Source organism: Botrytis porri (assembly GCF_014898465.1).
Source record: "Botrytis porri strain MUCL 3234 chromosome Unknown BPOR_026, whole genome shotgun sequence".
NCBI classification, from domain to species: domain Eukaryota; kingdom Fungi; phylum Ascomycota; class Leotiomycetes; order Helotiales; family Sclerotiniaceae; genus Botrytis; species Botrytis porri.
Window position 1 is genome coordinate 132,501 of NW_024066100.1, and position 19,294 is coordinate 151,794.

The 19,294-nt window shown below is 40.6% G+C and overlaps 5 protein-coding genes across 5 annotated transcripts; all 5 read left to right on the forward strand.

Moving 5' to 3' along the window:
• Positions 1-532: 532 nt before the first annotated feature.
• EAF01_011872 (uncharacterized protein) lies at positions 533-1,915 on the forward strand (the record flags this gene model as incomplete). Its single annotated transcript, XM_038920130.1, has 4 exons — positions 533-683; positions 742-1,192; positions 1,240-1,669; positions 1,724-1,915. 4 exons carry the CDS (start codon positions 533-535, stop codon positions 1,913-1,915), a joined length of 1,224 nt encoding a protein of 407 aa, XP_038764384.1.
• Positions 1,916-2,776: 861 nt separating this feature from the next.
• On the forward strand, positions 2,777-4,391 carry EAF01_011873 (uncharacterized protein; the record flags this gene model as incomplete). Its single annotated transcript, XM_038920131.1, has 5 exons — positions 2,777-2,901; positions 3,090-3,131; positions 3,482-3,528; positions 3,622-3,800; positions 3,942-4,391. 5 exons carry the CDS (start codon positions 2,777-2,779, stop codon positions 4,389-4,391), a joined length of 843 nt encoding a protein of 280 aa, XP_038764385.1.
• Positions 4,392-5,709: 1,318 nt separating this feature from the next.
• EAF01_011874 (uncharacterized protein) lies at positions 5,710-7,992 on the forward strand. Its single transcript, XM_038920132.1, has 3 exons — positions 5,710-6,475; positions 6,567-7,256; positions 7,310-7,992. Exons 1-3 carry the CDS (start codon positions 6,176-6,178, stop codon positions 7,967-7,969), a joined length of 1,650 nt encoding a protein of 549 aa, XP_038764386.1. The 5' UTR covers positions 5,710-6,175; the 3' UTR covers positions 7,970-7,992.
• A 2,479-nt stretch (positions 7,993-10,471) lies between these two features.
• EAF01_011875 (uncharacterized protein) lies at positions 10,472-11,511 on the forward strand (the record flags this gene model as incomplete). The annotated part of the gene is made up of 2 exons (XM_038920133.1): positions 10,472-11,037; positions 11,247-11,511. The coding sequence occupies exons 1-2, from the start codon at positions 10,661-10,663 to the stop codon at positions 11,509-11,511; spliced, it is 642 nt and encodes a 213-aa protein (XP_038764387.1). The 5' UTR covers positions 10,472-10,660.
• Positions 11,512-13,447: 1,936 nt separating this feature from the next.
• On the forward strand, positions 13,448-15,527 carry EAF01_011876 (uncharacterized protein; the record flags this gene model as incomplete). The annotated part of the gene is made up of 3 exons (XM_038920134.1): positions 13,448-14,093; positions 14,291-15,280; positions 15,334-15,527. 3 exons carry the CDS (start codon positions 13,448-13,450, stop codon positions 15,525-15,527), a joined length of 1,830 nt encoding a protein of 609 aa, XP_038764388.1.
• Positions 15,528-19,294: the final 3,767 nt, after the last annotated feature.

Genomic DNA, 19,294 nt, shown 5'->3' on the forward strand with positions numbered 1-19,294 from the left:
ATTATGTGACTGCTGATAAGGTTAGACGTGGGGCATCACTACTAAGGGAATGAATGTCCTTGGCGAGCTTGGGTCGGAAAGCCTTGCCACCGAGAATACGGTCACCATTCACATATTCTATGTCAACTTCTTCGGTTATACTACGATATCGGGCATAGCGCAACATGATTCCAAGTACACTCTCACATGAGGCAGTTGAAGAAGTATTTCATTAGGAGGATTACGAACAATCACATTAAGACGATTACGATAACTCCCAAGAAGCCGCCAATATCAGCTTTGAAGAGGGCGTTGAACAAACCAATTGCGACAACAATTGCAGAGTGATAATTGTTGGAAAAGCATCCATACCAACAAGATATACCTGCAAGCTCGAGACGATTTCAGAAAACCCGGCAGAACTCAGAGAGGATTTAGGAACGGACTCAACTCTCCTAAAGTCGAGAAATCTCAAGTCACAATACAATCCCACTTGTTCACGCATTCAAAAAGAAGCTCAAGACTTCGCCATCACCTTATCAGAATATACAACATGAGTCCCACAGTACCCCGCCCTGGAGCTGCGAAATTGAGACCTCGTTCCGGTCTGGAGGAGTGGCTAGCAGAGGCGAAACAATGCCATTATCTACCAGAATGGGCAATGAAACAACTTTGCGAGATGGTAAAGGAGTGCTTAATGGAAGGTAATGCCCTTCTGAATCATTGCTTTGTATCTTCTTGTACTGATCCTTCCCTCAACAGAGTCCAATATACAACCTGTCGCAACTCCTGTTACCATTTGTGGTGATATTCATGGACAATTTTACGATTTACTCGAACTCTTCCGTATCGCTGGTGGTATGCCGGGTGAGACAAATGTTCAAGCCCCCACCACTGTGATCAACACAGATGCGCTCGAACCGCCTACTGAGATTACAGATCCAAAATTGAAGAAGAAGATACGAAGTAGTGACAGTGGTGTGGAAAGCGCAAGTGGAGGAGATGATGATGACGATGATGAACCTCGAGGACGTCCACGTACTGCAGGTGGATCAAATCGCAGTGCGAGTTCTGGAGCAGATTCCGGGATTAATGTCAACAACAATCAAGTCTCTGGAAATGGGAACCAAAATTTTATCTTCTTAGGTGATTTCGTCGATAGAGGATATTTCAGTTTGGAAACTTTCACATTACTGATGTGCTTAAAAGCTACGTAAGTGAATCACTTTGTTTGGTCAGACCGATCTCTAACAATACCAGGTATCCTGATAAAATCACACTCGTTCGAGGAAATCACGAATCTCGTCAAATCACGCAAGTATATGGGTTCTACGAAGAATGTCAACAAAAATACGGCAATGCTTCAGTTTGGAAATCTTGCTGTCAAGTTTTCGACTTCCTCGTTCTTGCAGCAGTTGTTGATGGAGAAGTTCTCTGCGTTCACGGTGGTTTGAGTCCAGAAATTCGAACCGTTGATCAAATCAGAGTTGTTGCACGTGCTCAAGAAATTCCTCATGAGGGTGCTTTCTGTGATCTGGTATGGAGTGATCCTGAGGATGTTGATACTTGGGCCGTTTCTCCTCGTGGTGCTGGATGGCTATTTGGAGACAAGGTTGCCAATGAGTTTAATCATGTCAATGGGTTAAAACTTATTGCTCGTGCTCATCAACTTGTCAACGAAGGATACAAGGTATGCTATCTCACCTGCTCAGATGAGAATGGGAAATATGCTAACATTTTTCAGTATCATTTTGCACAAAAATCTGTCGTTACTGTCTGGTCAGCTCCCAACTACTGTTACCGTTGTGGTAACGTCGCTTCGATTATGAACGTTGGAGAGGATCTAAATCCTAAATTCAGCATTTTCAGTGCCGTACCAGAAGATCAACGTGCAGTTCCAGCTGGTCGGAGAGGCGCTGGGGACTACTTCCTTTAATTATACCACACGTTCTTTACTGTCGATACATTCTCCAATTTCAGGAGATGTATACTGGATATCCACTTGGGCGTTTGTTTTTTTAAAGGTCGGCATTTTATGAAGGCGTCTGTTTGGTCACATTACCCCTGTACAACATTAGTTGAATCTGGTTTCTGTCTTTTGTTTTTTAATCTGAATCGAGATGATGGGTTGGCTTGGCCTAATCTGGCGATTTGACACGGAATAGGTGTGGAATGAAAGGTATCTATGGATCTTAGACCTTATGAGTGATGAGTGATGAGAGATGGGTCAAGAAATACATGGCATGGTATATCAAGCGTAGCATATAGCATACAAGATGATGATACGAATTCGAATCGTTGCATTTTGAAATGATCATAGTCACAGCTTATATATCCACGTGTGAAATTACGAGAATAGATCAGTCCAGTTCATCGCCAAGCATGTAGAGTAAAGGGCTTCCAATTGAAAATCGAGGAAATTCGGGGACTTTTGATGTGTCTATGCGTGGTGCTAATACCTACCTACCCCGCACGACTGTGATTATTCTCACTTGGTGACTCAGGTTGATGAATAGATGATTGTGGAATTTTATTATTATTTATAAGATCGAGTTTTCTTTGTTACTTGGATGTTGAAATTGTTCTTACCTCTCTATCATTGGATTCTCTCTCTGGCTGGGTATATTCATTGTGTATATCTAGTACCCCTCATCTCACCTACATATAGGTATACATACATATATATACATATATATATCCCTTATCCCTCTGATCGAACCCTCGAATTTTCAAATATTCGATTACTCGTTTGTTGTTTCGATTTTTCTCTGTTTTGAAGAGTAAAAGGATAAAAGAAATGGGTAAATTCTATACATCTATCTCTCCGGAATTGGCGGAGTGGGCAATGGCTCAATCGGTGTTCTTTACGGGGTCGGCGCCGACGTTTGGGAGGCATGTTAATATTAGTCCGAAGGGGTTGCCGTGAGTGATTTTTTGGGTTTTTTGTTTGTTTGTTTGTTTGTTTGTTTGTTCTGGTTCCGCAGGGGGTGATGGGGGAGAGGAGGGATAGAGGGGGTGAGGGGGGGCTATGTGGAGGAGGAAAAAGGGGAGTGGGAAAGTAAAGATGAGAGGAAGGAGAGAAAAAGCAGTTACTGATGTTTGGTGATTAGCGATGCGACATTCAAGATCTTGGGACCGAATAGTTGTGCTTAGTGAGTTGTTGTTCCTTTTCCTGTTTGTTTGTTTCTTTCTTGTATTTTTCGATGTTGTTGGGGCTTGGGTGTGATGTGTTGATCAAGGACGTGTTGAAAGGAGATATGGGATGATAATTTGGAGTCTGTGTTAGGGAAGTGGAAGATGCGAATACTAGATGGCTGCCATCATGTGTGACTTTCGTCGTCAATTGATTTAGGTTATACACACGGTGGTTGTGCTTCCTTTTGCGGTCTGAGATTTGTATTGTAGTGTTTTGCTATTCGTCGATTTCATGTACCTTTGATATCATCACTGGTTCTATTGGGAGACTCCAAGTTTATGGACGATGAATCTAATACACTCTCAGTATTGATGCAACGGGTTCTGGCGTCGAGACTATCAGCCATATCTATGGTTCGTCCATCTATATTCCTTCCCTCCTCCTCTCTTCCGCCCATAAGAACCAACATTCTTACTTCTCCATCTCCACACTAACTTCCTCCAAAGAAAACAGTCGCGTAACAATAATGTTCTGTTCTTTCACTTCCACTCCCCGCATAATGCGATTTTTCTGCACAGGACATGTCGTCGAATGGAATACACCTGACTTCGCACCCCTATTGGCGAAAATGGGAAAGTCGAATGTGGATGGTGCGAGAGCTGTGATCTTATTGGATGTTTGGAAGGTATCTTTTCTTTTTCTTCCACCGATCCTCATGAATGCATTCTATGATTTAGCGCAGTAGGATTCTGCTTTGGACTTCAAGAGATAGAATGTTCGAGACATGGGAGACATCCAAAAGAAAGATTATTGACAAGAACATCAGGTCCAAACATCTTGCGGCTACGGCGTCCCCATCCTCACACCGCTTTCTGTTCAAATTGACAACCCTTCCGTTGGTCCCTGGACTGATCATAAGACTCTGGGCCACTGGGCTGGTCAAAAAGTAGAGAAAAATGAAATGCAGAATTACCAGTCGGCGTGGAATAGTTATTCACATGATGCGTTACCTGGATTGAAGAGTGCACGCAAACAGAAATTGGGGAATAGTGTTATGAGAGTCAAGGTTGATGAGGTAATGTTTTGGGGAAAGAGAATTGTGAAGGGAGAATGGAGAGGAGTGATCTTGGGGGTGTTCGTGGGATTCTTTATGGCGTTGCTAATGGGGGTTTGGGGCAAGGAGGGAGGACTTCAAAGTGTAGTAGGGAGGGTAACTGAGGTTAGAGAGATGATGGGGAATTTGACGGGGAGAAATCATTTAGAAGTTGAGCTCTGAGGGAAGAAAGTCGCTACACTTTCCTTTTTGTTGGTTTCGATGTTTTTCTGAAGCCCAAGTTGAAGGTCGTAAATATGATTAGATACTCTGGTGATCTTACACAAAGATGTAGCTCAAAAAGTTCGAATTCTATATCGATAGTAGACACAAGTCCATCCCGTCTGCCGGTACCCAAGATACAGATAGACAAGATATAACCTTCCACGCGTCACCAACCAACAATCTAATCTCCCCATCCCCTTGAAGCCTTACTTCATTCCTTCCATACCATCCCATCTCATCTTCCCCAGATCTCACAAACGGTATCTCATAAGCACACCGTCATTTCCCATTTTCCCTCCCTTCCCATTGCAATTTTAAAATTGTCCGGGGATGGTGGCGTTAGTCAAGCTTTTCCGCTAAGCATTGCTTATTCGTCTATTTGGAACATTTGCGTCTAGGATTTCGCGGATGTTTGTCCAATTTTTGATTCAGATAGAATTTTCGAATATTGATAGATTGGCGATGCTAGGCCTTATACTCGAGGACATCAACGCCCACGATGAGAAAGGGTGCCGAGTTTCTGATATTATCTGAATACGGTATCGCTATCAAGCTACACATCGATCAATCCCATCCAACTCGCAGCTCTCGTGTTTATCCCTGACAACGGTATCAGAAACAAACATGTCGAAAGATAACATCAGACTTCTTTGGTCCGGCTTGGAAAAGCAGAATCTTTATACGGGGTCTTTTGTCCAGGAGTTCATTTCATTAAATCCTAACTTTATTTTGACCCATCCGGTACGAGACGTGGGAGTGCTGCTTTGAAGACGTTCTCGTGTTCCATTGCTGTTCCTGGTATTGAGTGGAGGAGAGAAGTTCAGAGGGGTGATGTGAGGGAGGTGGACGGGCTGGACAGTTAATGCAGCAATGGTTGATCTACACTTAGTGATATTTGTTGATGGCTTGGCTATCGAAAACACGGATGATAGATAGAGCTTTTTGGTACGCATTGTGGGTGTCACTTTAACTTGGTATATTATGGTTATTTTGTTTAAATTTTAACGGGCAAACTCAATTTCTTATCGGGCATTGCATTGTTTGGTTTCGCAGTCTTGTGATGATTGTACATTTAATATCTTCATCTTGTTCACAGCAATTGTTTTCATCTCGACAGGGGAAAGAAATTGCCCTTCACCGGTGTTCCTTTCCCATATGGTTACCCCCTCGGATGTTCGTGCAAAGTATAGTAAATGTATGCGTAGTAAATGGGCAAGTGTAAAGTTCTAAGTCTGCCCTTTTAGTCAAAGATCCTCATTACATGCATGTAACCTTACGCATCAATAACACCAAAATTCATACATACGCCTTGATGCTGTCCGGATACCATCAGGAGACTTGTTCCTGACTGGTGGCTCAGGGTGGCTCACCCTAACTTCTCGTATTCCATATCACAACCCTTACACTTACACTTGGGGACCATGAAAAGTATGGATATCTTAATTGGGGTAGGATGTGGTTTGGGGTAAAGATCGGGTTTGATTTCGGTTTATATTGACTCTTCCTTGTGTTTTGATTTCTGTTGATTTTGAAATTGTTTACACTCTTTCTGTCTTGCGTCTGTGTTTTGAAAAAATAATTGAAGAGTTGGTGATTGTTTCGACATCTTTTGATTCATACATACATTCAGTCTCTCGTTCTGTCTGTATCGTACGCATTGCACTTGTATTTTGAGTAGTTTACTCTTATTCCATACCTCCATTCGTTACAGTCTTTTGTCCTCGGCTTTACACAACATCACGATGAAGTACTCACTTATTCCATTCGTTCCCCTTTTCGCGGGTTTATCTCAAGCAGCAAGCAGTGATGATTGGGCGGGGAGATCTATCTATCAGGTTATCACGGATAGATATCATCGATCCTCGGATTTAGATGCTCCATGTAATATCACAAATTATTGTGGAGGTACTTGGAATGGCATCACGGAGAATCTGGATTATATCCAGAACATGGGATTCACGGCCATTCAAATCAGTCCAGTCAATCTGAACATCAACAGTACGACGATTTATGGACAAGCTTTCCATGGATATTGGCAAACTGTAGGTTTTCTCTTGGCAGAGCTTCTCTCTGTTTGCATGCAATTGCCTTGCTATTGGGATAGCATAGAAAATTCTAACATCGATATTCTAGTCTCTCTACGATCTCAATCCAAACTTCGGCTCAGCAGATGACTTGTTGAAGCTCAGCGCAGAACTTCACAAGAGAAAAATGTACCTCCTCGTTGATGTCGTCGCTAGTGAGATGGCTGTTGACATTGGAGATCACAACATGACCGCAGGAACCAAGATCGATTATTCTGCTTTCTCCCCCGCTCCATTCAACGACGAAGCATCTTACAATTCCTACTGTCCAATTGTCGATTGGCAAAATGTCACAGAGTATCAAAATTGTTGGCTGGGATACACCGGAGTCGCAACTCCAGATATCAAAACAGAGAATAAAGACATTGCAGCTGCATTAGGAACATGGATCAAGGAGCTTGTCGCCAATTACTCTATCGATGGAATTCGAGTTGACGGTGCTAAACAAATCACATATGATTTCTTTCAAGATTTCGTCGATGCGGCGGGTGTTTATCCTTTGGGAGAAGTAGATGATGGTGATGCTGCTTTCACTTGCAAGTATCAACAGTATACTGAGGGATTGGAGAACTACCCAGTTTATTTCACAATCATTCAGGCCTTTACCGCTGGTAAGATGTCGGGCTTGGTCGATATGGTCAAGAGTGTGGGAGCTTTATGTAAATCCCCACAATATCTTGCCAATTTCATTGAGAATCAAGATCAACCACGTTTTGCATCTTACAATGATGATGAGACTGTAAGTTTCTTCCCCTCATCATCATCTCATACTGGTATACTAATATAAAACAGCTCGCCGCCAACGCAATGGCATTCACAATTCTCGCAGATGGTATCCCCAAGTACTACTATGGACAAGAACAACATCTCCAAGGCAACTATTCTCCATACAACCGTCAAGCTCTCTGGGAAAGTAAACCAAGCACAACTACTCCTCTCTACACCATGACAGCTACTCTCAACACCCTCCGTAACCACGCTATCTCCATCAACTCAAACTACATCACCAACTCATCCATTCTCCTCCACAGCGACGACTCCACATACGCTGCACGTAAAGGACCAAATGGTGTTCAAATCGTCTCGGTACTTTCCAACCAAGGTTCCAAAGGAGGAGCTTACACCATCGCCATCAACAGCGCTGCCGACGCTGGAACCAACATGACAGAAGTCATCACATGCACATCATACATTGCCAGTGAAAACGGAACTCTCTTTATCGAAATGGATAAAGGAGAACCAAGAGTCCTCTTCCCTACCTACCAAATGAATGGAACGGGCGTTTGTGGATTCGATGAAGATGCTAGTGCGGGTACAGCAACCAGCACGGCAACGGCAACAGGTAGCGCAGCTAGTGCGTCCAGCACGAAGAAGGGTGATGCGAGTGGATTGAGGGTTGTCGGGTGGGTGTTTATGGGTGCGATGGGTGCGTCGGCTTTGGCTTTTATGTAGGGGGTTAGATTTTGTGAGTGGGTTGTAGTTTGAGGGTGGGGGTGGGGGTGAAGGTGCTAAATGTTAGGTAGGTATCTATGTGATGAGCTTGATGTCTCATGTTTCATGTATGTGTGTGTGTATTTGATTCTAGCTTGATGTATTGCACGCATATATTTATGCATGTATGTTCGATGGGATTGATTAGATTGAATGATAGATATCATGACAATGGTTTTAGAAATGAAAGGTGGATTATGTGGAAAGAAGGAAAGAAAGAAGATTCAGATATAAAATTACATCAAACTCTCACTTACTTTATCAAATACAAATAATTAATTACTCATCTTTACGGGTTTACTTTGTGATATTGTATGTTATTCATTCCTGGATGGATGGATGAATGATTGAATGGATGAAGATACAGTTTTTCTGTAGATCTGTATACGATATGATGGAGAGGATGCTTGCTTGATTACTTGATTGCTTCCTACTTGTAATCTTAGGTTGATATATCCGTAAATTAACCGTTTGAATTTATAGGATTGCAATCTCGCATCTCACAAATAGCTTCCTTGTACACTCGATTAGAGATAAAATACTAAAGCTTAAAGTGAATTAATGAACAAATCTATAATCGCTAGGAATCATTCGAATATTCATTCCTGTGTTCTGTATATAGAGAAAAGCAGGGAGGGAAAAGAGAAGAGAAGAGAGAAGAGAGGGTTTGTTATATAGTTTAATATGATTTATTAGTATGTAGGTTATATAATCAAATCGGTTACTTTATTTTCTATATAAAATTCATTTGTGTATAACTGTATTCTTTCTTTATTAGCCGATAAAATTGCTCAAAAATTTCCTATATAAAACCTCATTTTTCAATTATTTCAAAAATTTTATTTATTATTAAAGTTATAAAAGAAAAAGAGCTTTTATAACACAAAGTATATTAATTTCGAGTTTAAATGAATTATTTAGAAAAAAGCCTAAATATTATAAATAATTCATTTTTATTATAATTTCTTATAATTTTTCTTTTGAAAATAATGATTAATTATTAAAATATAAATATTAAGAAAACCTTAATTATAATGTATTTTTAAAGTAACTCATATGATGATATAGTTCACAAACTAATGAACTACATCAGCTAATTATAAATGCTTATCTATCTATTTATCTATATAGATATGTTTAGCAAGTTAAGTTAAGGATATGTCTAAGAGTATTATATCATATCATATCATATCATATTCAATTATAGATGTCATTCTTGTAAGATTATCTAGTATGTTTCTAGTCCTAGTACTTTATTTTATCTCACAGAGATCTCGAGATCTTAATACTACCGTCGAACTATCCTTGATAAGACAAGATGAGATGAGATAAAAGGTACCTATGCTACGTAGGCTAGAGAAGGAAAGAAAAAAAAAAGGTCATGTCGTCAAACTTTCAGCGGAGTATTGAGTTATTCATTCTTCTTGCGCTTTCTTACCTAGTACTTTTTGCGATGATGGGATGTAAGATAATGGAATGTGATGGGATGGGATATGATTGAATGACCTGAGAACACGAGAATGAAAAAGGGAAAATGGAAGGAGTGTGAGTTTGTAACTTTGGTTGCATATCTGGATTCTGAAGTGGGAGGAACCTGGGCCAGCTGAAGTGGATTTTCTGAGTTTGGGGAATGGAGATGGGGATTGGGAGTTGTACGTACTTGATATGTGTGATGTTTTTCGATTGCGGTTGGTTGCAATTGATGGTCTGTCTTGAGGTTACTGCTGAGTAGGTATTTGGTTGTTGTGTGTTTGTTTGTTCGTCGCGGCCTCGGAGATGTATGGGGAATTGATTTATAGGTTAATCGCATTCTTCGTCTGAGGTTTAGAGAGGCGATGAGATGGTTTTCTTCTTCTTCTTCTTCTTGAATTTGCAGTCGGTTTGTTGAGTTTGTTTATTTGAATTTGGTGGGATGGTGGAAGGTGGAGAAATTGGAATTGGAATTAGAGAGTGGGGTGGTAGCAATGTTAGTTCTATTGTTCTCATTGTTGCGAAAAGGAATATGGGGATTTTCTTTCGATTGGGAGCTTCATGCTGTTGATTGGAGTCGTTCGATATCGAGTATTCTGTTAGGATATAGTGATTTGATTTACTGGAGATCAACTACGTTCAATGTTGGCGAGCTGCCATTCGTTTATTTGATTATGTAGTAGAGTCTGGGCAAAGTTGCATCTTACTTCTTGTTCTACATCCCATTTGTTTCTCAGTACCATTCTGGAGTCTGCACACTTTTGTGCTACCTCGAATGTTATAGTTTCTATTCCTAGATAGAAGTTACACAGGTCATGCTACTTGAGTATTCTGCGGCTTTCGATTGGCAGGATGAAGCTGCGGATTGATGAATCAGATGGGTGCATTTGCACCGAATATGCATTAGAGAGCTCTTTCATTTATTCTTACTATTCGATAAAACTTTCGTTCCAATGTCTTTTCTTTGGAATTCTCTTTGGAATTTACCCCGCACTCACCCCTCATTTATGTCTTTTATAGCACAATCTCATGTTCTAGCTATTGTTCTTACTTTCCTATGTAATATGTTTCTCAGCATAGAAACAGACCCGGCATTTTCTATCATTCGTGATTCTTTTCATCCTACAAATTAGGTTGAGTATTAACTCATAAATCATTTAAACCTCATAACAAATCATCAACATGACATCTCTCAAACCTCGCACCATCATAATCATCGGCGCCGGCCCCCTCATGTCCCGCAGTCTCTCTCTCTACCTCGCTTCTCACAACTGGCAAATCATTCTCATCTCTCGCAATCACTCCTCTCTCCTTTCTCTCGCCTCAGAAATCAATGATCTCAACCCCAAAGCACCTCAAGTCCTCGTCCACCCAGGCGATGCCAGTATCCCATCTTCTCTCCACAAAGCTCTAGATTGGGCTGCCGAACAAGTAGGTGGAAAAGTAGATGTCCTTTGCTATAATGCTGCACACGTGGCTCCGAGTCCTATTCTGGAATTGAAACCGGAAGTTTTAACACAAGATTTTAATATTACGGCCATGGGAACTTTGGTTGCTGGGTATGTTTATTTCACATATATGATTATATCAGAATTGGATTCTGGGAGGAGAAGCATTAATTACAACTCAATAGATAATGGTACATGAATCACGCCAACACTTCCCATATTCCCCAAGGCGAACATCCTCTTTTCCTTGTTCCTGGCGGTCTGCTCGATAAATACCCAGATCCCAATATCTCCGTTCTTTGCGCCACTAAAAGCGCAAGCCAATGTCTTGTTAAAATGTTCGAACAAGTTATGGTACCAAAGGGGATTCTAGTTGGTGCACCAATTGTTGGAGGCGAAGTAGTGAAGGAGGGGAAAATGTCTCCAGATCGTATTGTGGATGGGGTTTTTAGACCTTTTCTTGAGGAGAGAGAACGATATAAAGGAAATGAGGGAAAGTGGGTGTTGGAGAGAAGTTGGTTGCCAGAGGGGGGGTATGGAAGTACGAAGACTGGTGGGACTTCTGGGGATGGGAGTGGGAAGTAGGAGTTGTGCTAATGGATTGGTAGATGTTTGATAGGGGGAATTAAGATGGGATTGGATGGATGAGGGAGAGGAGAAAAGCGTGAGGTATGAGATTGTGAGTAGTGAGGTGGGTATGAATTATGACTGATATGATATTTCAATTTGAAGGTTTAGGGATGTTGATTGTGTTGTCACTAGCAATGAAGACGGATAGGGATCGGTCTCGCAAACAATTTGGAGATGGCACTTGGACTCGTTCTTCTTTACAATAATCTCCTCACTCGCGATTTCGAGAAAAGAGGTATTATTTAGGATGGATGGCTATAGGGCCAAAAAAAACTCATTTCATATTGGAAAGGACACAAGTATGGAGTTATAGGGTTTTCTTTTCAGGGCCTTGCCGGGTTGATATATTACTACAAAGTTAATGAACACATTTTTTGACATGCAAGATACCTGTCACCTCTTAGTATGTCCTTTAGAACTAATAACAATAAGGCTTAATAGATCCGATCTCTTCTTGGCATGGAGCTTGTCATTTGTCTTGGTGAAATTATCACTTTTACTACATGTTGTTGAAACGGAAATACTCGAGTGCTTGTTTACGCATTTATATGAAATTATATTTCTTGGTGAAATGAATCAGAAATTTTCAAAGACGTTTCCCTCCTGATTCCATCACATACTTCTTCCGAATCAAAACAATGAAATTAAAAGACCTCAACTAATAGCTATTACTTCAAAAGGTCTTTATCCCCTTACAATGCCAATATCAGCACAGAGTCACAATACTATCAAAAACGGAAAATCGGCAAGGAACCACTGTATGCAAGGGGAGCGGGAGCTCCAAGATTACCGTGTTCGGGCCGTCAAACGAGCTTGTAACTTTCCTCCACATGAAAAGCTTTTGAGTATTCGCAACTTTTTGAGAATGCCATACCACCATTGTGGTGGCTCTTGGGAATTTTGTTTCTCAATGGTTATCTTCTCATTAATGATGTTTGGTTTCTGGAAGGAAAGATCAATCATGAGAGTGACCACGCAGCCAAAAGATCAAAATGGATTCAAGATGAAACCCAATGACGAAAAACGCAACGTCTATATAGGTATCTAGTATCCATCAGACAAAAGCAAACAGAAATATCGGCTTCACTTACTTTCCAGATCAATACTTGGCATTGACGACATCCATCCGATAGATAATCCCTTCGAAGTTTGAACCAAGCAATACCCAAAGTTTCTTGAATCAGAGCGAAGCTTTCATTGATAATATATCATACTTGGCGATTCCTTGGTTGATGAAATCCAAAATGCTTGTTCTGGTGTTCATCCTTGATGTTTCATCATCTCCATTGGATTACTAACGTTGTTTCAGCATTCGACGTCTGGTGTCTGATCAACCACGGTTGGATTCTTCCTTGATATATATCGACATGATGAACGGAAAAGAATGGGATAGATGTCAAAACATGAGGTCAAGAATTCCATGTCGTTTCAGCGAATGAAAATCCTAGTGGATTTGTCGTTGGTTTGGACATCGAATTGCTGGTGAGGGATATACATGTATTGTTCTTGTGAAGAATGGGAAATATTCTTAGAGATCAAATGGGCATATGCTGATATTTATGCTGATCTTTAATTCTGGGAAGTTGGCACTACTTGCTGTTTGAAAAAGCCAAGAAGTGTGTTCATGTAAAGTTATCATAGTTGATCTAAGAAAAGAACTCTTCGATTCTCATATTTACTCGTCTTCCATTAATTTCAAAGCTTTCGTTCATGAATTTATATTTCTATTCTGTCTTATTTTGAGACACTGGCTCATTATCTCATACTTGAGTTTCTCCGTAGTCGCGATCCTAATTGATTCTACACTTCGACTCCAATAACACAATGAAGTTCGTTTGTTTACGAATCCTACGATAATTCCCCATACTCTCATTCCAGATAAGCCATCTATATGGGAGGATTCTCTCAGTCGAGATTGTTTCTCGGCGATGCTATATCGATTGCATCAACACCTTTACGGAATAGTTTCGAAATGAATTGTCGATCTCCTGCTACACCACGACGACCATATTCAAATAACAAAGATGGAGATAAAGGATTATATGACGATGTCGATCGATCGAGAGGAAGCCCAATATATGGTGAATCGAAATTTCTTCAAACACCGCGGAGTCATCTGTCGACACCAAACGGTCGGGAAAACATAAAATCAAAAGAATCCGATGATGAGGATGAAAATTTCGATTCATATTCAGGTACTAATTTAGTATCACCAGCCGAATCATCAACCTTTCTCTCACGAACTCCATTATACAATATAGATTCAAGCACGTCCGAAATCGCCGAACCCGGTACCTTTCCCACCATCAAGATGATAGTCGGCAAAACCGTCGGAGTAGGAATCTACTCAACACCCAGCTCGATTCTCCAATCTGTAGGAAGCGTAGGGGCCAGTATTGCATTATGGGTTATCGGATCTCTTATCTCCTTCTGCGGTCTTGCAGTATATCTTGACTTGGGGACCGCGCTACCACGATCCGGCGGCGAACGCATATATCTCGAGAGGATATTTCGACAACCGAAAATGTTGGCGACATGTGCGTTCATGAGTTATGTTGTGCTTCTCGGATTTTCACGCCCAATTGTATCGTTTTGGGAGAATATATAATGTATGCCCTTGAAATCGACGCCAATAGATGGAATGTCCGTAGTATTGCAGTAGCAGTCATTACACTCATATGTTTCATCCATGCTCGCTATTAACGAACCGGTCTCCGCATAATCAATATTCTAGGCGTGGGAAAAATGTTCTTCGTCCTCATCGTAATTCTCTCCGGACTTGCTGGTCTTCTCATGCGCATCGGATCATCTTCCTCCATCATTCCCCGTCGTCTCAATCTCCTCTCCCCAGAATACATCCCCGGTGCCCTACAACATCTCTCCACCGCCCAGAGAAACTTCTCCCACCTCTTTGCAAACTCCTCCACTCAATTCCACGACTACGCCACCGCGCTTCTCAAAATTCTCTACTGTTTCCGCGGCTACTCAACCGCAAACCAAGTTCTCTCCTCCATTCGAAATCCCATTCCTACTCTCCGTACCGCAGCCCCTATTGCGCTTTCTCTCGTCTTGGCAGCCTACATTCTCGCCAACATTGCATATTTCCTCGTCGTCGAACTCGACGATTTTCGTTCTGCGGGAGTAGTAGTTGCAGGACATTTCTTCCGAAACATTTTCGGCAAAGTAGTCGGCGAAAATGTGTTACCTGTCGCTGTGGTCGTATCAGCTTTTGGAAATATCGCCGCAACGAGTTTTGCACAGGCGAGAGTTAATCAGGAACTGGGACGAGATAGACTTCTACCTTTTTCTAAGTTTTTCTCGGGAAAAGAAGGGGAAACCCCGATTCCGGGATTATTTCTTCGTTGGTTTGTCAGTGTTTTGGTTATTGTCGTGCCTCCACCGGGAGAAACATATGACTTCCTCGTGGATATTGGTGGACATCCTGTTTCGATCATCTCGGTTGCGATTAGTGGGGGGTTGTTGTATTTGCAACTTACCCCAGCTGAGAATTATCAACCGCCTTTTAAGGCAAAGAAAGTTTATATTGTGGTTTTTATGCTGAGTAATTGTTTGCTGTTGATTTTACCATGGATTAAACCGGCGGAGGAGAAGGGAGATGAAAGGTTTCCTTGTTATGCGGATCCGGTGACTGCTTTGGCGATATTGAGGAGTGGGGTGGTTTATTGGGGATATTGGAGAATGAGGGGGATATGGATGAGAGGGGGTGAGGGGGGTATAGAGAGGGTTTGATGGGGGGGAGAGGACATGTGGGGATAGGGAGAGAGGGGGTGAAAAAAGTGGAGAAAGATGATTGGAGGGAGGGAAAGAAGGATGATGGTGTGGATAAGAGTATGAGAGAGAAGTTGGAGATCAAGGAGAGTGAGAATGCGACGGGTTCGGGTTGTGCGTGTAATTGCGCGTGTACGACGAAGAGGAATGTGGTTAAGCCTGGGGATAGTGAAGAGGCTTGAGCTGGTGATGAATGCTTTGGCTTTGACGGGTTGGAGGAATTCATGGAAAGAATTTTCTTAAGATTGGGGGTAAGGGATATACATAGCATCGGCGTTTTATTATGCAGATAATACAGAAGGACATGGAGTGGAGCAAGGAACATACCACAAACTTAATCTTACGATCTTATATTCTAAAGCTTATATCTACATAACCCATCTAGATGATGCAGTATGAATCATAATATTTAATTTTCTGTTATCCGTATTCACCCATCATACCAGGCAGCTCTTCCCTGCAAGTATCACTAGCTACCCAGATAGTTAGCCATATGAACTTCTCAGCCCAACTTTCCAAATCCAGACAGTGTGCTACAGGAGAGAATAAAAATGACCTGCAAGGACATGGCAAATCTTTGTTTTTCATTTCAGCGAATTTCGGAGTTTCCGATTTTTGTTGTTTTCGTGACTCGATACGAGTTCGATATATTATATTCTTTGTGGACTTATGGTTTTTATCGTTGTCGTTGTGTTGTTGTCGAAATTCTAAAATTGATTATGCGTTATTGTGAAGATCTTATTGACAATCTTTACTGTTCTATCATGATCGATCTCTTCATTGTTGTATTTTACGCTCACTGGCATCCAGATTATAAGATCTTACATTCGTATCTTATCATCTTTCCTTGAAATGAAAGAATGAGGAATCAAGGTCTCACGCCCAGCACTATTAATATGTTATCTGTAACTCTTAGAAGAAAAAGAAAGAGAGTACACAGACCCGTCGAGATCTTCTGCTCTGCGGAAGTATGGTTTGATGTGTTGGTGGTGTGAGAAGAGGTGCTTTTATATTTGTTAATGGTAATTGGTTGCGTAAGAGGGGATAGCAAGTGATGGGGATGGGGAGATGGACAAGAAATAAGATAGGTCAAGTTACTGATTTTGAACATTCAATACTATATTCCAGGGATTTGTATAGTTGGGGTATATAAAGATCTACTTTCTACCACTTGAGGAAGATAAAGATAAAAGTATAAAGAAATTACCAAATGTGAGGCGAGACGGCTGCTTGGCGTGAGAGACATTAGTAACGAAGATATTATCGGATTCTCTTTGCCTTGGAGATTTGTTTGGTACTTAGATGGAAATTGATTTTTTGTTATATTGATTTTCGTTGTCTTGTTGTCATCCACCCCTCCCCCCACTGAAGTTCGCTAAGCCATCAGAAAATAGAGGAAATGAAAAATGTGAAATGAAATGACAGCGATGATTATCTCACATTTGATACTTAAGAATCTCCTTCAAACCTATCGATATAGGAGTTAGTAAGCTTTCCCAAAGTCTGAATTTATTAGACTGGGAATTCCATGGATCGATTGATGGAGTTTCGGTGCTGCGCAGTTGGGTATCTCGTGTCTGTTTTATGAGTGTTTATATACAAGGCTAGGCAGGATGAATGAACAGTAAGGACTAGGTAGGCATGATTACTTTTGGATGGCGGGTGAGTAAATTTACGAAGACTCGCTGTACATTGACTTTACTCGGAGAGATCGTAGGGATTGGGAGTTTGCATTTACTCCTCACTTCGCGCCCCTTATTTATACTTCCACTTACATGTAATCTTACAAAGCCACATTGAGAAGTCTGCACGCAGCATTAATAGCACCATTCATTTGTATAAAAGCCTCAACGTATTGTAAAGAGATTCTGGCTTATCAAATACCAATCGGGAGACACAAGAGACCATGTCGTGTCATAGGACGCACTTGCTCAAGGAAGTATTTTGATTGATTTCATCAGAGTCAGTGACGTCTTTAATTTATAAAGAAAGCATATGTCAACCGTTTCATGTCATTTTAGCGCGAAAAACCCTGTGCTATTTGTCCTTATATGCTGTGGAGCTTTATTGATTTCTGCCTCAAGATTACTTAGATGATTGTATATCCAAGGTTCTGTCTCTAGATCTAAAATTCAGTCTCCCTTGTACTCCGAATTCGAGTGCGGGGTAGTTTGTGAATGTCTTTTGTAAAGATATTAGGCTGCGCACAAATTATCTGTACTCGTGAATTATCTGTTGAGGCTTTAAAATTACTTGCTTTGTATAGATAATCTATAGATTATTTGTAAATAATTTATTTATTTATAAATAGATAGATTATCTACGAATATATAGGTTATTTGTGAATAATCTATGGATATATAAATTCTTTAAAAAAAGTGAAGAATCTCTGTTTTTTTTGCTTAAAATATGAAGCTATTCCTAGATTATTTTCCAGCCCAAAAGTGATCCAAGTTTAAATTTATATTAATTTTTAAATTAATTATAAAATTATATTAATATTATAAAAGATTATGAATAATTATATAACATATAAGTAAATAAATATTTGTGAGTAATTTATATCTGTTCTATAGGTTACCTATTCAGATTCTGAATTATTTGCTTTGTAAACGGATTATCTGTGGATTATCTATCAAGGCCATTATCCGCCCTGCGGGTACTCGTTGTATAGCCTAAAAGATACCTACTCAACCTTATTGTCTTCTGACTCTACAAGTGTTGAGTATTAAGTGCATAACATAATACTCTCCCGTGAATCTTTTTAGTTTAAAATCTAGCATCTCGCTTGCAGGTTTCTCTCAAAACGAGTAAAAACATGAAGAATATGAAAACTATAACTTGTCAATAGTTGGGAGCACAAGAGAAACACCAAAGGAAACCGACCATGGGCTGGATCTGTGACTCAAGGGAGTTGAGTGCTGCGTAATCGGCTTTAATGATATTAGAAAGGTAATTTGAGGCAGCTAGCAGAGAATCGATCCATGTAAGATGGGAAGCAATAAGAAAGAGATGATTGTTGTTGGATTCAATTAGTGTTGTAGTTTGAAGAGTAATTGATATCATTTGTTGAACACCAGGTGAGAATGTCGTCTCTGAGTCTTTTGACGGTCTGATTTAATCGGAATACTTGAAAATCATGCAAGTCTGGCGGGAACTCGACACAGATCAATCGCTTACATTATCTGACAAATCTTCACGCCATATCTTTTGCTTCTACAGAGTTCAGGTGTCTAATCATCTTTGACAAGGTCAGAAGGGGCCTATAAATATATAATGGACTTCAAGATAACATGGGGAATGAATGACGGACCTTGGAACTTCTCACATTCTTTGGATACTAAAATGAGGCTTCTCATTAGCTACGATCATTAGATGGTTAGATCCACTAATAAGTTCAGGGCACAGCTTTGGCGTAATATGAGGCTTGAAATACCTCCCATGGATATAAAAGTTTCCAGTCCTTCAAACAGGATTCTTCGTACTCCCCACCTCGTGCTGTATTCTCCACCAACATGGGCCAATCTCTGTGATTTTGAGAGATGGAGACTCCTCGGTCTTTCTATATATGTGTCTCAAAAGTCTTAAATCTAATCGTTCTTTGGATCCCTAGGTATTATTAAGTGTACTCGTCCATGAACGTTGTCAAAATACTCTTTTACTATCGATTTGACAAGGTTTATCGGAGTCTGTTCAATATGAATAATGAAATTGGAGAGATTCCATGTAATTATGTCAACATCCACGCAATTCCAACAGTTTTGTGGAAAAATTCATATGTAAAGATCCCTTCTTGGCCTTTGGCTTAAACCGTCTCAAGCTGTCAGTGATAATGGAAAGCAAGCTTTTCTATTCTTTTCATATCCGTATCTTGGGACTTCTAGAACCTGCTGAACTTCTGAGTCAAAATTGCTCTTGATTTCTGGGTGAATCAGTAATCAACTGACTA